The sequence below is a fragment of the Pipistrellus hanaki genome (assembly GCF_964339955.1).
Source record: "Pipistrellus hanaki genome assembly, chromosome: 1".
In the NCBI taxonomy this organism is placed as follows: Eukaryota; Metazoa; Chordata; class Mammalia; order Chiroptera; family Vespertilionidae; genus Pipistrellus; species Pipistrellus hanaki.
This window is the reverse complement of record NC_140503.1, coordinates 54,677,108-54,702,596: the sequence shown is the minus strand read 5'-3', so window position 1 is coordinate 54,702,596 and position 25,489 is coordinate 54,677,108. Positions and strand designations below refer to the sequence as shown.

At 37.6% G+C, this 25,489-nt stretch overlaps 1 protein-coding gene across 1 annotated transcript in view; it reads right to left on the bottom strand.

The window, feature by feature from the left end:
• Positions 1 to 5,615: 5,615 nt before the first annotated feature.
• The window catches only part of TRPM7 (transient receptor potential cation channel subfamily M member 7), a 114,973-nt gene continuing 95,099 nt past the window's right edge, over positions 5,616 to 25,489 (bottom strand). The window contains exons 29-39 of the mRNA XM_084894040.1: positions 23,391 to 23,461; positions 21,638 to 21,672; positions 19,413 to 19,438; positions 16,305 to 16,355; positions 16,160 to 16,225; positions 15,382 to 15,665; positions 15,182 to 15,264; positions 14,713 to 14,918; positions 12,366 to 12,417; positions 12,154 to 12,260; positions 5,616 to 7,116 (exon numbers count right to left, since the gene is read on the bottom strand). Of these exons, the coding sequence (XP_084750166.1) occupies positions 6,986 to 7,116; positions 12,154 to 12,260; positions 12,366 to 12,417; positions 14,713 to 14,918; positions 15,182 to 15,264; positions 15,382 to 15,665; positions 16,160 to 16,225; positions 16,305 to 16,355; positions 19,413 to 19,438; positions 21,638 to 21,672; positions 23,391 to 23,461 (1,112 nt within the window). The 3' untranslated portion in view covers positions 5,616 to 6,985. The remainder of the gene's footprint in view (positions 7,117 to 12,153; positions 12,261 to 12,365; positions 12,418 to 14,712; positions 14,919 to 15,181; positions 15,265 to 15,381; positions 15,666 to 16,159; positions 16,226 to 16,304; positions 16,356 to 19,412; positions 19,439 to 21,637; positions 21,673 to 23,390; positions 23,462 to 25,489) is intronic.

Here is a 25,489-nt window from a genome sequence, read left to right as displayed (position 1 = left end):
ATTTTATCTATCTATCTATCTATCTATCTATCTATCTATCTATCTACCTATCTATCTATCTACTTACTTAGTTAATCCTCACTAGCAGCAGCAGATATTTTCCCATTGATTTTTAGAGAGTGGGAGAGGGGGACAGAGAGAGAATGTGCGTGAGAAAGGAGAGCATGTGCACCAGCCAGTGACTAGCTAATAAATCTAAGCAGCGGCCATCAAAAAGACAAGCAGACATTTCTTACTGGAAGTATACACCACCACCAGTGAAGCATTCTTGTCAAAATATAATCTTGAATCTGATTAAGCATGTACACTTGTTAACTAGCTTGTGGCATAGATACGAAACAGAAACATCTAAAAAGACACCTCAAGGAAAGTTTTTAACAAATAAGTTGGTTCTTTAAAAAATAAATTGGGTGAAAAGATGGGAGGAGAAACCTCTATATTAAAAGAGATTTTAAAGACAAATCAAGCAACTGCAATGTATGAATCTTACCTAGGTCCTGACTCAAGCAAATTGAAAAAAAAAAAAAAATTTAATAAATCTTTATTGTTCAGATTAAAATTGTCCCCTTTTCTCCCCCATAGTTCCACCCCACCCTCTGCCCTTACCTCCTCCCCACTGTCCTCCTTCACAGGTATACAATTTTTGTCCCGACTCTAACCATACCCCTCCCCCTCCCAAGAATTGTCAGTCTACTCCCTTTCTATGCCCCTGATCCTATTATATTCGCCGGTTTATTCTGTTCATCAGATTTTTTATTCACTTGATTTTTAGATTCACTTGGTAGATGTATTTGTTGTTCATAATTTTTATCTTTACCTTTTTCTTCTTCCTCTTCTTAAAGAATAATACCTTTCAGTATTTCAAATAATAATAGTTTGGTGGTGATAACTCTAGCTTTTTCTTGTCTGTGAAGCTCTTTATCTGCCCTTCAATTCTGAATGATAGCTTTAGTGGGTAATCTTGGCTGTAGGGTCTTGCTATTCATCACTTTAAATATTTCTTGCCACTCCCATCAGGCCTGCATAGCTTCTGTTGAGAAATCAGCTGACAATCATATGGGTACTCCCTTGTAGGTAATTGCTTTTTTCTCTTGGTGTTTTTAATATTCTCCTTGTCTTTTGCTCTTGACATTTTAATTATGATGTGTCCTGGTGTGGTCCTCTTTGAGTTCCTTTTGTTTGTGGTTCTGAGGGGGAAGTTTTCGGTCATTATTTCTTCAAATAGGTTTTCAATATCTTGCTCTCTCTCTTCTTCTGGCATCCCATAATTTGGATGTTGGTATGCTTGAGGTTGTCCCAGAGGCTCCTTACACTATCTTCAAATTTCTGGATTATTTTTTCTTTTTGCTTTTCTGTATGAGTGTTTTCTGCTTCTTTGTATTTCAATCTTTGACTTGATTCTTGTGGTCCTCTAGTCTGCTGCTAAGTTGCTGTATATTTTAATTTCAGTTAGTGTATGTTTAACTTCTAGTTGGTCTTTTTTCGAGGGTCTCGCTAAATTTATTGCCCTTTTCTAGGAAATTCTTGAAAAACCCTATAACTGTGGTTTTGAACTCTATGTCCAGTCATTTGCTTTCCTCCATTTCTTTCGCAACTGTTTGTCTCCGCATTTTCACTGTTTCCCTAAGTTGGTAGAGTAGTTTTGTGTGCTAGGTGTCCTATAGGGCCCAGTGGCTCAGCCACCCCAGTTACCTGAGGTAGACACTCTTGGTGCACCCCTTTGTGGACTGTGTGCACAGCCTTGTTGTATTAAGACTTTAAAAAAAAAAAAAAAAAAAAAAAAAAAAAAAATATATATATATATATATATATATATATATATATATATAATTGATTTTTGACAGGAAGAGAGAGGGATAGAGTTAGAAACATTGATCAGCTGCCTCTTGCACACCCCCCACCGGGGATGTGCCCACAACCAAGGTACATGCCCTTGACCGGAATTGAACCCAGGACCTTTCAGTCCACAGGCCGATGCTCTATCCACTGAGCCAAACCGATTTTGGCCGCAGTTAAGTCTTAATCGTTGTTGGTACACTGGGAGGAATTGGCTCTGAGGATCAGCTGTGTCTATGCTGGGAGAACTTCTGTGCTGGAGACACCTTTAATTGCAAAAGCCTTTCCTGCTCAGCTTGGATGGGGCAGTCTCAGGGCAGAGCAGACAGCCTTGGCTTCTTATCAGCCCTGCCCTATGAGGCCCCTGGGTCTGTGTCCTTTGGTAATTGCTGCAAGCACCTCTGAGAGAAACTGCCCTAGAGTTTCACCTGCTGCCAAACCATCCAGTTTCTCCCCGAATGGGTCTGGGTGCCCAGAGTCTCACCTGGAACTGGAGTTCATTGCAGTCAGCAGCTTCCATCTCCCTCCCACTTGAGAAAGCCAGCCTCACACTCAGCCGCCAGTCCTCTCTGCACTTGCATGTCCCTACCTCAGCCTTTTGCAGCTCCTCTGAGTCTCAATGTGCTTTTCTCTTTCCTTCTAGTAGAATTTCCACTCAGCCGGCTTTCCTGTGGTTCTAGATGATGTCTGTTTTGTCTTCCAGTTGTAGTTTTGTTTGTAATGTATTTTACTGATTTTTTAGAGAGGAAGGGGGAGGGATAGTTAGAAACATCAATGAGAAACATCGATCAGCTGCTTCCTGCACACCACCTACTGGGGATGAATGTGCCTGCAATCAAGGTACATGCCCTTATCGGAATCAAACCTGGCCAATGCTCTATCCACTGAGCCAAACCAGTTAGGGCTAGTTATAATTTTGAAATTGTGTGAGGCAGCAGTTTACGTGTTTGCTTATGCCGCCATCTTGGTTTCTCCCAGAACTTTTTTTTTGAGAATGATTACATTATCTGATGACATTAAGAAACTTAATATTTTTTAGGTGTAATGATATTGCAGTTCTTGTGTTTTAGAAACATATACTAAGACATTTATAATTAAAATGAAAGTAAAGTTCCATAATGCAGGATTGCATAGAAATTCCAAAAGAAAGGATGCCCCGTAACAATGGGGATTTGCATCATTAGGTGATTTCATCATCGTAGGAAGATCAGAGTGCACTCACACAAACCTAGATGGTATAGCCTACTACACATCTAGACAATATGGCATAGCCTACTGCTCCTAGGCTACAAGCCTGTACTGCAAGTTACTGCACAAAACAGCATGAGATTAAATCAAGCACAAGAGAACATGATGCAATAAAGTGATGCAGTGAACACAAGATGTATGAGGCTGCTGCCAGTCAGTGTAGCAGGGCAGTTTTATAGCAGACTTCTTTTTTTAAGCAGAAAGAGTATACTCTAAAATAATGATAAAGGTAGAGTATGATAAATGCATAAATAGGATAGTTGTTTATTAACATCAAATATTGTGTATTGTACATAACTGTACATGCTACACACTTATATGATTAGCAGTAGAGGTTTGTTATACCAGAATCACCACAAACATGTGAGTATTGCATTTTGCTATTATTGTAAAATGGCAATAGGAAAGGACACTCCTCTGGAGAAGCAAGAAGAAAAGAGAATCCAGAAAGTTGAAGATAGTGTAAAGAGCCTCTGGGACAACTTCAAGCGTACCAACATCAGAATTATGGGAGTGCCAGAAGAAGAGAGAGTGCAAGATACTGAAAACATATTTGAAGAAATATCAGAAAACTTCCCCCACCTGGTAAAAGAAATAGACTTACAAGTACAGGAAGCTTACAGAACCCCAAACAAGAGGAATCCAAAAAGGAACACACCAAGACACATCATACTTAAAATGCCAAGGGCAAAAGACAAAAAGAGGATCTTATAAGCAGCAAGAGAAAAACAGTTACCTACAAGGGAGTACCCATACGACTATCAGCTGATTTCTCAACAGAAACTATGCAGGCCAGAAGGGAGTGGCAAGAAATATTCAAAGTGATGAAATATTGAGAACCTATAACCAAGATTACTGTATCCAGCAAAGTTATCATTCAGAATTGAAGGGCAGATAAAGAGCTTCACAGATAAGAAAAAGTTAAAGGAGTTCATCACCAACAAACCAGTATTATATGAAATGCTGAAAGGTATTATTTAAGAACAGGAAGAAGATCATTTGAATTAAAAATCTGAGAAACAGAATAAACTGGTGAATTGGGGCAAAGAAAGGGAATGGATTGATAATTATCAGGGGGAAAGGGGTGTGGGGGGTGCAAAAGAGACTGGATTACAATCGTATACCTATGGATGAGGACAATGGCAGGGGGTGGGGGGGGGGATGTAAGGGCAGAGGGTGAGGCGGGAATCGGGTGGAAAGGAGCTATGAGGGGGAAAAAGGAGAAACAATTGTAATAATCTGAGCAATAAAGATTTATTTAAAAAAAATTAAAATGCCAAAATAAATAAATAAAATGGTGACAGGAATTTTTGGCTCCATTTTCATCTATGGGACCACCTTGGTATATGCAGTAGGTAATCAACCACAACATTGTTATGCAGCACATGATTGCAAAGGAGAGAGCTAAATGCTGGCTGGGAAAGGGCATGGAAAAAAAACAAAAAAACAAAACACACACACACACACACAAAAAAAAACCCCAACCTGTTTGGGGCTATTTACTGTGAGCCAGAGTAGGTAGGGTTATGCCCACCCATGCTCACCAAGGTGGAATAGATACTCTGCTTTGAGAAATTCCTTAAATGCTTAAAAGGGAAACAGATTCCTGACAGGACCAGCCTGAGCTTGGGATTTTTCTAAGAAAAAGCTCATAGATCATCTAATATTGAAAATATTCTGCAAGCACTTTTACAACACATTTTTTATTGAGCACCTATTTTCTATGCCACAAACTCCAGCAAGGCACTAAATGAAATACTAAAGTAAATAAGACAGCTCTTAGTTGGTAGTTTTGAGACAGACATCGGTGGTTGGGAGGTTTCACCCAAATACATCATTACTGAGTACTTAACCAAGTGCTAGTTGTGGCCGGTCTGAGATTTGAACAGATATCTAAAGTTAATAAAAGCTTAATATGCTAATTGGACCCAACATCCAAACGACCTTCTGGACAAAGCTGGGGCTGTGAGGGCCGAGACCCTTGCATCGGGTCCCTTGTGGTAAATAAGATCACAAAAATCCCTGTCCACAGATGCATCCTTTCCTGAAAATACTCTCTCTTAAAAGTGATGAAAAGCTACTTATTGGGTACTCTTGCCTTGACTGTAGACTTAAACACACAGACTATATCATTGTGATCTACCTTCCTCAAAAAAGTTTGGTATTGTGAAAAAACATTTTAAAAATAAGTCTTTTAATGGTACGCTTTATCACAAACCATGTGCTTTGCAAGCTGTTGGATGCTAAGGGTCCTTTCCTCTGCAAAGTATAAAATCTAGTGTGGTAAGACATCAGATGGTACCCATGGAAGCATCTTATAAAAATAATCAACATAAAGTTAATCAGATAACCTATATCCTCGTTTTCTGACAAAACATGAACAGATGAAAAACAACACAGCAGGAAACCAAGATCACCTTAAACATTGTATAGGACAAGGGATCAAAAGCATAGGTGTGCAAATGGTTCATTTAAAAAAACCGATACATTGAAAATAGATACTTTTTCAGAATGATTGAACTCACTAAACATTTGTAAACAAGAATAAATTTATTTAATTTCTTTTAAAGATTTAATGATATACAAAATGTATATAGTATAATATCTTTAATACATTTTTCTCCCCCCATCAATATGAAACACTTATTTAAACAGTTTATCTCTCTTCTTGCCTTGTCTGTATCTATGAGATACACTACTGAATACAAGTAAGATTTACACTGCTCTCTCCCAATAAAAATTAAAATTAGTACCTAGGAAAACAAAACAAAATGAAAAAAATATCAAAGCATAAAACTTTAGTCAGATGAAAAGCTTTTCTCGTTGTTGAGTATTCAACAATATCTGGGGCAGTTAAATTACATTTATTAGCACAAAGTTGCATTGCAATCTCCCGACATGATAATCTAACTCAATTTCTTAAATAAGTACCACAAAAAAATTCATGTTTGGATATTTCTACACAATTTTAAATATATGCAAGAGTTCATGTTTACATTCTGATTTGATATACTGGTCAACATAATCTTTGGAGAAATATGTAACTTCCAGGTTGCCACTAGAACTATAAATAGGAAAAAAGTACTTTAACTTTTCTTACAAGGTAACTTCCCTTGAGCAATGAGTTAAGTTTCTCCTTTGATATATTTAGGTTAAAGAAGTCTACGTGGCTTCCTTCTACTTATAATAACTTAATGAAACAATGCTTAAAAACCCCCACTTATACTTCTACACAATTCTGCTCTATTTGACAAAAAATTGGCTCTATCTTTAATTATGGAACCTAACCCTGATTCATAAAGTCTCTCTTAGAAAATGCTTGAGCTTATTTTTATTTTTTTAACTGAGGATTCATATACATCCCTGTGGATCTAGAATTATAACAAGTCATCACCTTTCCTGTGGCCAAAAAGCATCAAGTTGCAAACTAGTGAACCATGACTGAACACCCTAAAACACACTGAGGAAGATGTCCGAGTGCCATTTAACCCAAAGGCTGGGTGATTGCTTCATTTTGCTAGCTGAATGGCAGTCAAGCAGCAGCAAGTAACATCTGCACTGACACCTAACTTTGGTTAATGGTATTGCACCAGAGGAGAGCGATCACCCTCATCAGAACAAAGTCAAATAAAGTCCTCTGCTTTTAAGAAGTTACAAATTCTAATTTTCTTTTACCTTTAAATTTTAACAGCTGCTAGCTAGCTGTACCCTATAGGGAGTTTCTGATTGACTAGTTTAATTGGTGAAAAAAACAAAAACAAAAAAGATTTGACCTTTTAACTGTTCCAGAACTAGTATAATATTCAATTTGCACACTTTTCTGTATTACCAACAATTTCCTCCTGAATGAAAAGTGACACAGTAACATTGTTGTGAGGTGTAGGCAAAACCAATGATTCAGTTATAACATCAGACGAACAGAATGAGTTGATTCTGATTCTTTGGTGGAATCTCCAGGCTGAAGAGTCAAATCTGAAGGCTCATCCTGAGGAAATATAACTTTATCAGGTGTATAGTCATTCCTCTTCAGGTCTATATTCACCACCCCAACAAAAAAAGGAGAAAAAAAGTCAGTATTTCTTAGAAATGGAAAATTAAGAACATTTTTCTATCAATTTTCATCTAAATATGCCAGATTTATTTTCTTCCAGATTGTTGTAAACTCAAAAGCCACAAGATATATAAACATAAAAATGAAATCATTCATTCATCAAATAATTACTATGCCCTGACCATGAGTCATTAACTCGTCTGGAGTGTGGAAACATAGCAATGAACAAGGCAGACCAGGTCCCTGTTCTCATGGAGTTTATTTTCTAGTGGATAAAGAAAAACAAATAGAAAAATGACAGAATTATAAGTACCATATTTTTCGGACCATAAGACGCACCGGACCATAAGACGCACTAGTTTTTAGAGAAGGGAAGTGAAGAAAAAAAGATTCTGAAACAAATAGTGTCCTAAAATATTTTATGTGCATTAAAACCCAACATCACAGTCATAAACACATGTAATCAACCCTGTAAAGTAAACAGCAGCATTTAGAACCATTTTAGAGCCGGGCAAGCACACAGAAACCACACAGAGCCGGGCAAGTAAGAAAACTTTTTTTTTACAGTATATGTGTAGGCTATATTTGGACCATAAGACGCAGGGACTTTTCCCCCCCACTTCTGGGGGGAAAAAAGTGCGTCTTATGGTCCGAAAAATACGGTAGTAGCAAGTGCTTAAAGAAAACAATGTGATGAAGGCCACATTAGAGATGATATAAGGTGATTCCTCTAAGGCAGGTCAGAAAAGCCATAGGAGGCAACATCTGAATAAAGGCCTGAATACTGAGAAATGACTATCAAAGCTTCAGGAGGAGTGTTCTAGGCAGAGGGAGGCTAACTGCAGACAGTAAGAAGGAAAGGAACTTGAAGTGTTCAAAGAATGGCAAGTCCTACATTTATTTTTAAAAAAATTTTAGTTAAAAACCATTTAACAAAGAAAACTTCAGATTTAGATGATTTCACTAGACAATTCTACCAAACATTTAAAGTAATTCCATGTACAGTATTATTTACCAATTAAAGAAGAAAAACCAAATGGTCACATAAATAGATGCAGAAAAAACATCTAACAAAATTCAATATCCATTCAGGATAAGCATTTTCAAGAAACAAGTAGTAGTAGAATATGTCCTCAACCCAATAAAGCGCATCTACAAAATCCTTACAGTTATCATCTTAATGGTAAAAAGACTAAATGCTTTCCCATTAAGATTATGAAGAAAAGCAAGGTGTTTACTCACATTATTCCTTTTTAAGTAAAGTAAAAGGCATACTAGTTGAAAAGGCGGTAATAAAGCTGTATCTACTGCCCAGCTGGTATGACGTGGTGGCTGAGCATCAACCCATGAACCAGAGTTTATTGGTTCGATTCCAGGCCGGGGCACATGCCCTAGTTGGAGGCTCAATCCCTGGTAGGGGGCATGCCAAGAGGCAGCCAATCCGTCCATGTTTCTATCTCTCCATCCATCTCCCCCTCTCTCTTAAAAAAAAAAAATAAATAAAAAATTTAACCCCTCCCCCCAAAAACCTATTATTTACTGTTTACATAGAAAATTCTAACAAGTTTATAAACAAAAACCTCCTAAAAATTTAGAACTAAGTTAGTTTAGCAAGGTTACAGGATTGCAGGATATAAGGTATACAAAAAAAAGAAAGCCTCTATAATATAGGTATTTTCTGCCCTAGCTGGTTTGGCTCAGTGGATAGAGCATCGGCCTGTAGACTAAAAAGTCCCAGGTTTGATTACAGTTAAGGGCACATGCCTGGGTTGTGTGCTCGATACCCAGTAGGGGGTGTGCAGGAGGCAGTCGATCAATGATTCCTCTCATCATTAATGTTTCTGTCTCTCTCTCCCTTCCTCTCTGAAATCAACAAAAAAGGTATAATATAGGTATTTTTAAAAATATATATTTTATTGATTTTTTACAGAGAGGAAGGGAGAGGGACAGAGAGCTGGAAACACTGATGAGAGAGAAACATCGACCAGCTGTCTCCTCACACCCCCACCAGGGAAGTGCCCGCAACCAATGTACATGCCCTTGACAGGAATCGAACCTGGGACCTTTCAGTCCGCAGACTGATGCTCTATCCACTGAGCCAAACCAGTTTTGGCAAATATAGGTATTTTCTTGAACTAAACAGTCTGACCCCTAAGTCCAACCTTTCCACGACTGCATTACTGCTTATAATGAGAGGAACTTTTAAAAATGTAGCGTAAGGCTGAACCCTAGAAATTTGTAATTTTTTTAAAAAGTTCCACAAAAAATCCTGATGCACACCAAAATGTTAGAAACACTGGTTTATACTATAACTTATAATTCAATAATAGTTTGTAATTCTGGAGAAACCAAGATGGCGGCATAGGGTAGACACCTGAATGCAGCCTACCACAACAAATTTGAATTTAGAACTGGAAAACGGGAAACATCGCCCTGAAGCGCCGGACGGCTGGCTGAGAGGAGGCTCTACCATCTGGGAAGGAGAGAGAAGGCATGCTGAACCTTAGGAACTGTGAAGGTGCGGAGAACTGTGCGTGCGAAAAGGTGGCTGCCCGACTTCGCTGCTGGCTTGCTCCCTGGGAGCGGAGAGGGCGGACAGCTAATGCTCGGCTAGCTTTCTTGTTCGGGAGGAAAACAGAACCACCCTATTGCTCTGATAGACGGCCCCAGGCAGGGAGAGACCAGACAGTCAGACAGTGGGCAGAGATCTTTGGAGGTGTGTGAAGCCAGCAGCCACTACTGCGGGACTCAGAAACCAAAGCTTGTCTGCGCCTATACCAAAGAGTTGCGTGCACCTGCAACCAATCTTACAGATTCAACAAAGCTGGGCTGTGCCACCCCAAGACTCCGCCCCTTTCAAGCGGAATACAGAAACCCTCCTAGCTGAGACACTTCTGATCCTCATAGCCAATTGGCTTGAGATCAAGGCTTCCCAGTGATACCAACAACAAACAAGGCTTAACAACAAGACTGCACACACACAGCCCACAAAGGGCTACACCAAGACTATCCACCTCAGGTAACTGTCCACCTCAGGTAACTGGGAGGCTGACCCACTCAACCATATAGGACACCTTAGCACACAAAGCCACCCTACCAACTCAGGGAAGCTGTGAAAATGCCAAGACAAGGAAACAGATCATAAACAAAAGAAATGGAGGACAAAAAGCGACTGGATATAGAGTTCAAAACCACGCTTATAAGGTTTTTCAAGAATTTCCTAGAAAAGGCCGATAAAATAAACGAGAACTATGAGGATATGAAAAGGGATCAACTAGAAATAAAGAATACATTGTCTGAAATAAAAAATATTATATAGAGTCCTAAAAACAGAATGGAAGATCGCAAGAATCAAGTAAAAGATTTGGAACATAAAGAGCCAGAGGACACTCCTCCACAGAAGCAAGAAGACAAGAGAATCCAGAAAGTTGAAGATAGTGTAAGAAACCTCTGGTACAATTTCAAACGAACCAATATTAGAATTATGGGGGTCCCAGAAGAAGAGAGAGAGCAAGATACCGAAAGAATACTGGAAGAAATAGTGACAGAAAACTGCTCCCACCTGGGGAAAGAAATAGACTTACAAGTCCAGGAAGCGCACAAAACCCCAAACAAAAGGAATCCAAAGAGGACCACACCAAGACACATCATAATTAAAATTCCAAGAGCAGCCGAAACCAGTTTGGCTCAGAGGTAGAGCATCGGTCTGCGGACTGAAAGGTCCCAGGTTCGATTCCGGTCAAGGGCATGTACGTTGGTTGTGGGCACATCCCCGGTAGGGGGTGTGCAAGAGGCAGCTGGTTGATGTTTCTCTCTCATCGACGTTTCTAGCTCTCTATCTCTCTCCCTTCCTCTCTGTAAAAAATCAATAAAATATATTAAAATTCCAAGAGCAAAAGACAAAGAGAGAATATTAAAAGCAGCAAGAGAAAAGCAGGCAGTTACCTATAAAGGAGCACCCATATGTTTGTCAGCTGATTTCTCAACAGAAACCATGCAGGCCAGACAGGAATGGCAAGAAATATTCAAGGTGATGAATAGCAAGAACCTACTGCCAAAAATACTCTACCCAGCAAAGCTATCACTCAGAATCGAAGGCCAGATAAAGAGCTTCACAAATAAAAAAAAGCTAAAGGAGTTCATCACCACCAAACCATAAAGATAAAAATTATGACCAACAAATATGTAACTATCAACAAGTGAAACTAAAAGCCAAGGGGATTAAAAAACCTGATGAACAATATTAACTGGTGAATATAATAGAATCAGAGGTATGGAAGGGGAGTGGACTGACGATTCTCGGGGAAAAGGGGAGTGGGGGTGTGGGAAGAGCCTGAACAAAAACCTATGGATGAGGACAATGGGGGGTGGGGAAAGGACAGAGGATGGAGTGGGAACCTGGTGGAGGGGAACAATTGGGGGGGAGGGAAAGAGGAACATTTGTAATAATCTGAACAATAAAGATTTATATTTTTTAAAAAGTTTGTAATTCTGGAAATACAAAAATAAAGTTACTATCCCAACAGAGTATATGTGTAGTTCCTATTCCTGTTTCATGGAATACTCTTTTCCCAACTCTTTAACAGGCTAACTTGAAAGTCTATTCCTCCTTCAGTTTTAGACAAAACTGTCAGTTCCCTTGGTAGCATTCCCTGACCTCTAGGTTTGTATTAGGTGATCTGCTTACCTATTCTCTTTTTTCTGTTTGGCATTTATGACAGTCCTGTAACTCTGTTAACTTTGTCAGTTTTCAAGATCTGACTAAACTCCAATGAGGGTAGGGACCATGCTTGACTAGTTCCCTATTGTAGTATTATCAACATCTAGCACAATTCCTGGCTGTAGCACACACATCATAAATATATATTAAATGAGTATACTTCGTGTTTTTATAAAGAAAAAAAGCATAGATTAGTTTATAGCCAACAACATATATTTGTGCCTCTAGCCTTATAAAGTATTGCAGCAACAAGTTTTACTTAAAATGTATACATTATACTGATTAAGAAAATGTTTACCTGGAAGTTTAAGTTTTCTACAGCAAGAATTACAGTGATGTTTGGCTCTAAAGTTTTTTATTGCATCTTCTCCTAGATTTGCTGGGCCAAAAACCATATCACAGGATCTATGGCATTGGTAGTTTAAATAAAAAAAAGATTAGTTTATTCAAGTAGAAATATAGAACTTGAAATTATGAAATTGTCTTAATAAACTTATTAAAATTCATTACCTCTTTTCTTCCGCTTTTATCACAGATGGGTCAGTCAAATTTTCACCCACACCTTTATATGTATATGTAAAAAAGTTAATTTATGTTAGGATTGATGAAATATTGACATTTGCATAATAAAAATGAGATTTTATAGCAGCATTTACATAATTTTAGAATTATTCAAAAGAGTGTAGTTTTCCTCTCTTGACATTTCATAGCTTGTCTTGACTTCAACATTGTACCCAGAACATAGCTCCTGCAATTGTGACTCAGAGTTAAGTGTCAGAGTTGGTAGGTATGATCCTGATGGCACCAGCTTCTGATGCAACATGGCCAAGGTTGCAAACAAATATCTGCTTATACGAAAGATCTACACAATCTGCCATTGTTGCATTTCATTTAGCAAAGAAAAACTAGGGTCACAGAGGCATAATCTATAGGTCAGCGTTTTTCAACCGCTGGTGAGATGTTGCCTGGTGTGCCGTAGGTGCAGACAAGACAAGAATTTTATAATTTTTCACTATTTTGTTTACTTAATATTTCATAATAAAGTAATTATAAAATACTTTCTTTGTGTTTATTTGATTCCTATTCAAGAGAATTACTTTATATATAGTCAATATAGGCACAGAGTTAAATTTTTTAACATTATCTAATGGTGGTGTGCCTAGTGATTTTTTTCATGAAACAAGTGTGCCTTTGCCCAAAAAAGGTTGAAAAACACTGCTATAGGTCACTTAAAAAAGCAGTAAACCTACTTTTGCCCCACTCTGTATGAATAAATCTTCCTAAAAAAGATTCAGATAACATCAAGAATAGGAGTGTGACCCAGCTGGGGTTGCTCAGTGGTTGAGCAATAGTTAACAGAGCTTGATTCCCAGTCAGGGCACATGCCTGGGTTGTGGGTGGGATCCCAGTAGGGGGCATGCAGGAGGCAGCTAATCAATGATTCTCTCTCATCTCTCTTTCCCTTCCTCTCTGAAATCAATATATTAAAAAAAAAGGCTATAATGTAAAACTATCATCCAGGCAGAGCTAGAAACTTGCTCAGTTTTATTTACTTCTGGCCCTACCATAAAGTTGCACTGACATTACAATGAGCAAACCTGCTCTCTCCAAGCCACATTTTTTTTTAAAAGAAATATTTTATTGATTTTTTTACAGAGGAAGGGAGAGGCAAAAAAAGTCACAAACATCGATGAGAGAGAAACATCGATCAGCTGCCTCCTGCACTCCCCCCACTGAGAATGTGCCCACCCCAAGGTACATGCCCTTGACCAGAAACGAACCTGGGACCCCTCAGTCCACAGGCTGACGCTCTATCAACTGAGCGAAACCGGTTTCAACTGTTTGTTTTTTTAACATGCTGCTCCACTGATCAAGTGCTGGTTTAAATCTGGGCTGTCCTCATTACTTGCCCTGAGCAGTAAAATGTGGTTAGAGGGATCTGGGCCAATTCTGGCCTGGCTCTGCTTTCTCTCTGAAAGAAACTAGCTACCATGAAAGAAGTCTAGCTACCTGAAACTCTGATGCTATGAGAAAGCAAAAGGAGCTAGTCACTTGGTGGAGAATTGACAAATTCAGCTGTCACTAAACAGAGACCTCGGGCATTTGACTTCAATCAAGCTAGGCAAGCTAGTATCGAGTCACTCTGGGAACAACAGAGATAAGCAATCCCCACTATGCCCCATCCAAATTCCTCAACTAAAGAATTACAAGCAGCCGAAACCGGTTTGGCTCAGTGGTGGAGCGTCAGTCTGAGGACTGAAAGGTCCCAGGTTCGATTCCGGTCAGGGGCATGTACGTTGGTTGCGGGCACATCCCCTGTAGGGGGTGTGCAAGAGGCAGCTGATCGATGTTTCTCATCGACATTTCTAGCTCTCTATCTCTCTCCCTTCCTCTCTGTAAAAAATCAATAAAATTAAAAAATAAAAAATAAAAAGAATTACAAGCAAATAAAATGATTGTCTTAAGCCACTAAATATTTTGTTTTAAGCCACTAAACAAAAGTTTAGTTCACAATGAGAGATAAAACCTAACACCAGGAACAATAGATATACTTGTGTTTTAAAGAAATAGTCTTTATTCTTTTAAAAGAGTAAGGCTACACATAAAACAGCAGAATAGGGTATTTTTGATTATCAAAATATCTCTATTACCTAAATAATAATTAAGATAGATATATACCACGATTCAGGGCTCTGATGGCTATATGCTATGGCTGTTATTGACTTGCTTTTAAAACAGGTTCTACTGACCTAAGATTTTATCTACCTATAAATTAGCAGATTTCTGTACATTATTCATAACATATGAATAGTTGAGAACGTACTGCAGAATTTCATCGATATTTCAATCGATTTACCTTGTAAATCAAGTACCAGCAACTCCCCTCTTGTATATTCATAAGTCCAGTGGCTAAAGGCTAACATGATCTCTTCCAGTGTATTAGTTGGAATAATCTCATCACCATTATTATTATTGTATTTTCTAAATTCTCCAGTCATACATTCTTCCACAGCAAACCACTGTCCTGCTGAATGGCAATACAGCAGGAAAACTTCAAGGAACCTTATGAAAAATAGTTATAGATATTACTCGTTTTGTTTAAAAAGTTCTAGTTGATCTTTAAAATAAAGCAAAATAATTATATATTCAACATCAATAATAAGATCAAAAGAGAATGCTATCTACATAACATTTATATATCCCAGAAAAATTTAGAGACTTACCTCGGAGAATATGGTATGGATTTGGGTTTCATTTGGTTGAAGATCAAAAGAGAATGCTATCTACATAACATTTATATATCCCAGAAAAATTTAGAGACTTACCTCGGAGAATATGGTATGGATTTGGGTTTCATTTGGTTGAAGGCAAATGTGAGCTTCTGTGCTGCTCTCTGTTGCTGAATTTCCTACAGAACAGAAAAAACAAACCCTTGTTCAATATCACCACTAAGATTTTATTTGGTTTATTATACTTTAGAAATGAAAACATAATGTTCTGCCGTTATGCATTCACCAGGACTTACTCTAAGACAGAGATGTAGAACCGTATCTTCTTTGTAAATACTTGACCATGTGTTGATCACCTCAGGAAGAAAAGATTTGATAATATAAAGATGCCCTGATTTGAGGATATCATGTTCTGACCAAGTACACTGTACTTTGACAGCTCTCCGTAAACCTCCTCCCATCTCTTCTTTACTTAAAAACTCTATTTTGGCACAGAGGCCTAGCTGTGACCAGGAAGACATGCTGTTGTTCAGTATGCTGGGCGAACTCTCTTCCAAGCGATACACGGTGACGGGCTCACCTGCAACATGAATGAATACATTTTGAGGTCAAATTATGACACTTTAAGAATGACAATGTAGGATAAAAATGGAAAGGTATCTGGTTAAGATGAAGGAATAAAAGAAATGAGCTAAGTTGTAGTTTTATAAAGGGAAACTAACTTTTAGAAAGTGACCAGACTAGTATACACTTTTAAGTTAACCTTTTAGACAAGAGGTTAGAAGTCTCTGTTCCACAAATCCCGTGATGTCAATTTATATATTGCTTTCATTACTAGACAACGAATTATCTGAATTAGAGTACACCACTGCTTCTGGATATACAAAAGACAGAAATTTAATACTTTTGACACATACCAGACTCTTTTAGTAGTCGGGCTAATTATATTTGTATGAAACCAACACTTTTTAGTGTGATTAGTCTATTAACACCCATGTCCTATGTTATAACTATAAATCATATATTCATGGAGGATTGGTTTTTTCCCTTTATTTCTTTAACTTTTGGATTTACCTCTTGGAGGCACAGGTGTAAATGGAATGCTCTGGGATAATCTCATCAGGTTATTTCTTTCCACAGCTGCATAAAAATGAGAGAGAAAAAATGAAATCCCTAAAAGCTAAAAATATTATTAAATTTTGTTTTTAATGTTACTGACCTGAGTAATAGTAATGTGTATCCATAACTGCCTTAAATGGAGAAGCAAGACCTAAAATATCAAACAAATGAGAGTCTTTTAAAGGTACTAATGCAGCATGAATTTTTGCTCCGATAGATATTCTCATACAATCATGTAATCTCTCTCTTCACAAAAACATAAAAAACGAAACATGCACATCATGTGCCATATTACCCCATTTCACTATGTCAGGTTAGTAGTAAGTGTGACCTCAGACACCTGGAGAAAAAGCACATACTTCACACTCTCCTGTCTTAAATGCATGTTTCTATATCCCATGCTCAAAAAGAGAAATATCTTTCAGTTTTGGACCTTTGGGGCTGGGGCCTGTGGCCATGTAATTATTTTACTGTGATAACCACGAAAAGATAAATTTCTGTAATGTGAAATATGAAAAAAAGCCCCTCCATCTCTAATTGAGGGCTTTACTTTTTAACTGTAGTGAGAAAGATGGAAAATAAGAGGAATATGCTATGTGTTAAGCTTCTAAAATATAAATGAAAAATAACCTATTGTCTAGCAGAAGAAGGTTAGTCAAAAGCAGGGGTCCTCAAACTTTTTAAAGTGGGGGCCAGATCACGGTCCCTCAGAGAGCTGGAGGGCCGGACTATATGAACTACTAATTCCTACTGTAACACCTCGGCTGCGCTCACTGCCCAAAAAACCTGGCGGGCCGGATCAGACTCCTCTGCGGGCCGCATGTGGCCCGCGGGCCGTAGTCTGAAGACCCCTGGTCAAAAGTTTTAATGTTGAGAGATAAGCATATAGTATCTATATATGTAAAAGCCCAGCAACCAGAACGGCAGAACGACCAGAATGACTGATGGCTATGACATGCACTGTGGTAGCAACTGGCCTAATCCAGGCCCCAATGGGCCCCCAACACTCCGGACCCCACTCATGCACAAATTCATGCACTGGGCCTCTAGTATATACTTACCATATTTTTCGGACCATAAGACGCACTTTTTTTCTCCCAGAAGTGGGGGGGAAAAGTCCCTGCGTCTTATGGTCCAAATATAGCCTACACATATACTGTAAAAAAAAAGTTTTCTTACTTGCCCGGCTCTGTGTGGTCTCTGTGTGCTTGCCTGGCTCTAAAATGGTTCTAAATGCTGCTGTTTACTTTACAGGGTTGATTACATGTGTTTATGACTGTGATGTTGGGTTTTAATGCACATAAAATATTTTAGGACACTATTTGTTTCAGAATCTTTTTTTCTTCATTTCCCTTCTCTAAAAACTGGTGCGTCTTATGGTCCGGTGCGTCTTATGGTCCGAAAAATACGGTACTAAATGTGAACATAGGCATACGCTACTACCTAGCAATTCCATTCCTAGGTATATTTACCAAACGACATTAACAAGAATGCTCCTAACAACACTTTATAATAGCTACACACTGGAAGCTACTGAAATGCCCTTCAAATAATAGTATGGATAAAAGTAAATTCAATATTTCCCCACAAGGAAATTGTGTACAGTAGTGACAATGCTTAAATACCACTACACACAGCAATACTGATGAATTTCATAAAACATATGTTAGGAGGAAGCTAGACACAACAGTACATATTGTATGATTCAATTTATTTATTTATTTATTTATTTATTTATTTAAAATATATTTTATTGATTTTACACAGAGAGGAATTGAGAAGGACAGAGAGTTAGAAATATCAATGAGAGAGAAACATCGACCAGCTGCCTCTTGCACCCCCCCCCCCCACTGGGGATGTGTCCACAACCAAGGTACATGCCCTTGACCGGAATCGAACCCGGGACCCTTCAGTCAGCAGGCTGACGCTCTATCCACTGAGCCAAACCAGTCCAGGCTGTATGATTCAATTTATATACTATAAACACACACACACACACACACACACACACACACACACACACACAAAACACACACATGTGTATATGCACTCTCTCTTTCTTTCTCTCTCTCAGACTCATATAGACCAATCTATTGTGTTATTTGGGGACAGGGTTTCTAACAAGAGGACACAAGGAACTGGAATATTGGCAATATTCTGTTTCAAGATCTGGGGGCTGTTTACATGGGTATGCTCACTTAGTGAGAATTCACTGACATGGAGGCTTATCTGCACTCTTCTGTATACATATTATCGTATCTAATAAAAGAGTAAAATGCAAATTGATTGTCACTCCAACACACAAGATGGCTGCCCCCATGTGGACACAAGATATTTGCCACAAGATGGCCTGCAGGGGAGGGCAGTTGTGGGCAATCAGGACAGCAGTGGAGGGCAGCCAGGGGTGACCAGGCCTGCAGGGGAGGGCAGTTGGAGGTGACCAGGCCAGCAGGGAAGGGCAGTTAGAGGCAATAGGGCCAGCAAGCAAGCATTTAAGTATCAGTCAGGCTGGCAAGGGAGTGGTTTGAGGCTGGCAGGCAAAAGAGTTTAGGGGCAATCAGGCAGGCAGGCAGGCGAGTAGCTGTGAGCCAGCATTCTGGATTGTGAGAGAGATGTATGACTGCCCAAGGGAACTGGGCCTAAACGGGCAGTCGGACACCCCTTGAGGGGTCCCAGATTGGAGAGGGTGCAGGCTGGGCTGAGGGACACTCCGCTCCCTGCCCCACGTGCATGAATTTCATGCACTGGGCCTCTAGTACACTTCAATAAAAGGTTTACTGGTAAAAATGATGAAGTTATAAACTGAAAGGAGGATGTATAGTGGAAGATAAATTCTAGACATATTTAGGAAGTAACTACAAAAGGACTTTATGAGTACAAGGTCAAGGGGGTTAAGAATAACTCCCACTCAGGTTTCAACTACCTAACTGAACGGGCATCATTCACTAACACGGAATATAAGGAAAGAAACAGGCTGAGCTGCAAGGATGAAGGGGGTGGGTGGTAGTAAAGAGGTCATCATTCACACAGTGACTTCATGTGTTTGTGAAACATCTATATTGAAGAAAAGCTAGTTGAGTGAAGAACTTTGTATTGCATTGGCTTTTTAAAACACAAAGTCGAAAATTTTAGGATAATGTAGTACTTGCTATAATAAATCATATATGATCCTCACTTTTTTCATAATAAATCTACCACATGGACTCACCATTTAATGTTCCTTCTTCAGATGGTCTAAAAAAAATACCAAAAAATATATTGTAAGTTATTTTACAATTTTAGTTTTAGCTTCCCATAATTTTTTACTTCATGAAATTATGATTTAATATGTTACTAAGGAATTCTGAGGTTCAGATTCACTTTTTAAAATTTTAATATATTTTTATTGATTTTTAGAGAGAGGGAGAGGGATAAAGAGAAAAACATTGATGAGAGAGAATCATCTATCGGGCTGCCTTCTGCATGCTCCCTTCTTAAGTTCAAGCCTGAAACCTGGGCATGTGCTCCAAGTAGGAATCAAACCTATGACCTCTTGGTTCTTGGGTTGATGCTCAACCACTGAGCCACACTGGCTGGGCCAGATTCACTTTTGTTTAAATATTTGCCCTTTCCCTTAAGCCAATGCTAAATGCATACATGAATATGTAGATATCCACATGCATATACTTTATCAACAACCTGCACCTCCAATTTATGCATATATAAGTAGTCTGGTGTCAAACTGATAGTTCAATACTAATAATATAATATTCCATGACATCTCAATTAATGGAGACTCAATATAACAATGCCTTAAAATGACTATAGGATTTTAAAAATAGTTCAATAGAATTGATGGGCAAAGAACTGAGAAAAAAGTAAATAGATGACATTTTGCAATATTGAACAAAATTTTTTCAATACTGAATGTATTATTCATATCAATGCATAGAAGTACTAAGTGTGGAAGTTCTATTAATTCCATGATTTCAGTACAAATGACAGAAATAGGTATAAAGGAGAGTGAAATGGAAAAGGAAAAATGGATCAGAGGCTTAGCTCTCCCATTATACAGCTCTGTGCTTTGCTAAGGGCTGAAAGTAGAGGACCTGGAGTAGAGGACCTTTGTAGTCTCTTTCTACTTGTTACATTCTATCTGATCCTGATGTTTCCTGTTGATTTGTAATAACATAAACATTTTTATAAGTATATTGACCCTAGCATCATTCTTTGCTGCTAAGCCACACTTTTCTCAGCACCCAAAGAATGCTGAGCAGCTCCACCTTTCTGGGTACTCCTAAGGATCAACATCTTAAGACAATGATCCCTTATTAGCTAAATTAAATCAATTTTGTCCTAGCCAGTTTGGCTCAGTTGGTGGGAGCATCGTCCCATTTATTGAACGGTTGTGGATTTAATTTCCAGTCAGGGCACAAATGGGAGGCAACCAATGTTCTCTCTCACATTGATGTTTCTCTCTCTCTCCCCTTTTCTAAAATCAATAAGCATACCCTTAGTTGAGGATTAAAAATAAACTTTAAGTACCTATTATGTATTTTACTTTCTATGGTTTTGGCTATAAAAGATAGTATTCTCTGAGGAGGAATGATATAGAAAACTTTTCCAAATGCCATTCAGGGCCAGGGTACCCAAAGTATCTCAACAAATGCTTATCCATGGGGCATTTGAATTATTTCTGTCTGAATATATTCACATCTAGTTTTGATGCCCAGAAGGAAATGGGGGGAAAGACTGGAATAATCTTCATCAAATTGGCTTCCCTTCTCAAGTAGTCCATATCAGAGTGTAACTCTACCATACTTCTAGTATCAGATGGATGTCAAAGGCTTTTTTAAAATGTTCTTTGGAATCCTAGCATACTAATTCCCAAGCTGGAAACACAGAAATTCTCTTTTATTCTTCTTTATCTTTAGTCTATACTAAAAAATTATTACTTTCTGGGGATGATTACCATCTGATTGTCTTTTGTTTCCAGCCTTCTAGTGGGTCCCCTGTAGGGAGGCTCTCTGTGTATTACTGCTCTAATTACCAAAGTGCTTTCCAAAACCAGTGCAAGGTTTGTTGCTTAGAATGATGGGCAAAATAATTATGAAAATGCAGAACTAAAGTGTCAAACGAGGTCTTTGAACAAATTTATTTAAGATAAGGTGGAAAACAAAACTAAATAATAAATTCATAATTGTATCATTATAAAGATGATTTTAGTAGTTGTAATTATAATCTGACTATAATTATAGTATAACTAGATAAAATTATAAATTTAAATTAATAATTAACTCAAAATAAACAAGTTTCCCCAACCTCTTCTATGTTAAGACAGGAGATGCTAAAATAATCAATACTGGTTGATAAAGGAGTGTTACAGGAATGATGCAAAAAGGAAAAAAAAAAGACTCTACTGGACAGGCTAATGATAAGAAAAGGCTTACTTACATTTCTCTGTCTGATGGTCTATCTTGTAACCAATCCTTTAGTCAAAAACAAACACAAACAAAAAGTTAAAAAAATATCTCCAGATTAATCAGAAATGTTTAGCTCTGTTTTGTTTCCTGTTTTAAGAATGAAGGGCTAAAAAATAATAATAAATAATGCCATTCCACACAATGGAATAAAGAATTTCATGAGTGTTATCTCCTATAACATAGAGCCTAGCTTTTGGTAGCTATTTTCTTTAAATATGCATCTGTTTCTATGACTTCAAAGATAAGATGTGCCCCTTGCCAAAAGAAAAACACATCAAAGTGTTAAGAGAAAAATTAGCTTGACTGGTGTGGCTCAGTGGTTGAGCATCAACCTATGAACTAGGAGGTCCCGTTCAATTCCCAATCAGAGCACATGTCCAGGTTGCAGGGCTAGATCCCGCCCTTGGGACATGCAGGAGGCAGCCCATCAATACATTCTCATCACTGATGTTTCTATCTCCCTCTCTCTGAAATCAATTATATATATATATATATATATATATATATATATATATATATATATATATTTAAGTATAAAAAAAGAGAAATTAAAATACTGCAAATTGTGAACAAAGAAATTATTAGTAACATTTAGGCACTTTTCATTGAAGTCTATCTGTGTGTATGTGTGCATATGGTTTTCATTCGGTAGTTTTATAATATTTATAGCTGTGGATTTATTTTTACTCCCCCAGTTTGGACTACACTTCCTGAATTCTTTCACCTCCAATAAGTTATTTATTTCTAGATTTTTTTTTTTTCAAATTTGCCAGTCTCTTTGAGTAGTATTTTTTCTTTTTTTCATTATTTGTAATACTCTCTTTTATGGCTTTAATTACTTTAATCATACTTTACAGTCTGTAACCAATAATTCTGCTATCTTCAGTTGTTAGAGTTCTAATACTATCTGTATAAAGTTGACTCCCAAGAACTTTGTTGTTCCACTTATTTATTGCATTCATTGGTTGCTTCTTGTATGTGCTCTGACCGGAGGTCTAACTTGCAACCTTGACATATCAAGGACAATGTTCTAATCAACTGCGTTACCGGCCAGAGCTGACTCCCATGAGTTTTGTAATTTGACACTGTGAAGTCATTTTCAGTGGAATTGTATTTGGGGCAATACTCTGCAGTTTAAGTCCAAGATGGATCCTTCTAGAAAAAGTAATTGTGGCTGTGAAACTGTTCGTGAACTCCCTTTCCCCATTCAAGTAACTTCTCAAAAAATATGAATTTTAATAATATAATCTACCTCCGTATAGCTGAAAGTTAATAATGTTCTTGACTATCCAGGATCATAATTGAGAGCACTGATTTCTGTACTTAACTATAAAGAAAGAATTTTTCTGCTTTCTACCAGAGTCTGTTTTTAAAAAGGGTTTATAAAAGCAAATATTACCTCAATTGGCTGGAAATTACTTCATATAATAAGTTTTAATTCAAATAGAGGTTCCTACCTTTCTTTTTCTGAATTATATATATATATATATATATATATATATATATATATATATATATATATATATATATATTTTTCTTTTTAAAGAATTCCTGGCTATTCACTACAGGAGAAACTCTTTTCTAAAACTACCATAGAGATGTCAGTTTTCTCAGGTAAAAATTCTTTTGAAAGCCAGATATAATCTTAAATATCACCATCTTTTAGCTCTTCTCTAACAAATGTGCATTTAAAGAGATTCATTGTTTAATTGAAATGTACAAACCGGTAGTAAAGCTGCTTTGGAGTCTACTTCATGAGTTTCTTCTGTAGATGGCCTTCTACTGCTACTTTTCACTTAAAGAAAATTGGAAAACAAAAGTTATACAACTTAATATTTTTACAAAAAACAACTAACCGAACACAAAATGTTTCTAGGCATAGTATAACATTCATATGACAATTTATCCTTTCCTAAGCTCTGCTGAACATCAGAATTACATGAGGCCCATGGGTTTCTTGGCAGGACATCAAAATTACTCAATTTATTTTTGTGAAAAGGCAATAGGGAAACAAGAGTATGAACAAAAAATGTCTTGCTTTTCCTCCTCTCTTCCCACATTTCTTGTGTATCCTTTCAGGGATATTTTGGGTTTGTGTCTATGTATATATACCCCCCACTTCCCTCCATTTTTTACATAAATGATATCATAATATACATTATACTAGAGGCCCAGTAAATGAAAATTCATGCAGTAGAGAGGGGGGATCCCTCAGCCTGGTCTGTCTCCTCTCACAGTCCAGGATCCCTCAGGGGCGGGAGGCAACCCGGCGGTCAGGGGAAGGTGAGACATCATACCCCTGCTACCGCCATTTTAAGCAGCACAAGCCTTGGCCAGCCTGGTTACCTGAACCTCGGGCGGCTGGGCAGCTGCCATTTGAGGCTTGCCTGTGCCTCAGGCCAGCCCTGGGCGGCTGGAGGGCTAAGGAGGATTGGGGGGACTTTGATGGGGCTGAGAGGACTTGGTGTCACCATCTTGTGGCTGTGGGGGCTGCCATCTTTGAGGGTGTGACAGTCAATTAGCATAGTCTATCCTTATTGGCTGTGGGCACTGCAGTATTTACGATTGTGTGAGGTCCATTTAGCATATTCCCTCTATTAGATAGGATATCTTAAGAAACTTTGGTTGTTGGATTTTAAAGCTTAACCATGGAGATCTGTGTTATATTAGTACATAAAGTTCTATTTTATTTTAATACTATATTGAACTTCATACTATGGATACATAATAATTTATTTAACCAAACACCTATAGGTGGACATTTGGTCTGATTTCATTATCTTGCCTAAAACAAACCATGTTGTAATTAGTAATTTTGTTGATGTATCATTTCATTGTAATGGCAAAAACAGAACACCTCATCTTTCCTCCTGATTTAAGATGCTACATTTATCATACCTATTTTGTTGATTCTAAACAAACTAGAAATAAGCCTATTTTTTTTTAAATTAGGCTGTTAAGTTATAAATTAACTTGGAGAGAATTTACCAATAATAATACAATAAATGAAAACCACCGAATAAATGGTGAATGAAAATCTTCTAACAAAAATTGTATTCCAAAGGCAAAAAGACCAGACTGAAATATATTAGAAGACTACGGGCAAAACTTTTTCAAGATAATGAAATTGACAGAATACCTTGAAGAAATTTAGCCAAGTAGCAGAGAATCTTGTGTTCATTTAATCAAAATTATGATATAACTATACTGTTGGAAAAGGGCAAGGGTGTGTATAAGGGGAATAGAGAGGTGTGTGTACGTGGGTGGGGAAGGGGAGTTCAAGCATTGCCTTTTTTAGTGAAAGGTTAATAAATATTGCCTAAAACTGAAATATGAGTATAAAAATTATAAGCCCATTAACTTTAGAAATAATATCCATGTTATCTGAAAATAATGAGTTTTATTTCTTTCCTCCTAATCCATCTACCATTTCTTTTCCTTCACTGATTGCTCTGGCTAGAATGTTAAATAGATCAGCCAGAATTCTTGTCTTGTTCCCCACTTAGGACTTTTAATACTTCATTATGAAGTGTAATATTTGTGATAACTACTTTTTGGAGATATACTTTATTCAGATTAACGAAACTCATATTTTTCACTTTTCTAAGAGTTTTAATCATGAATGAATGTTGATTTTCAACAAATGCCTTTTCTGTATCTATTGAAATAATTACACGATTTTCCTTTAATTTGTTATTATGCATTAATTATATTTTTGAATGCTAAACCAACTTGTATTTTGAATGTATAAACCCAATTTCATAGTGCTGTTTACCAAAAGAGAATAAAAGGGGAAATGATGGTGAGAGGGACAATTTAGTGC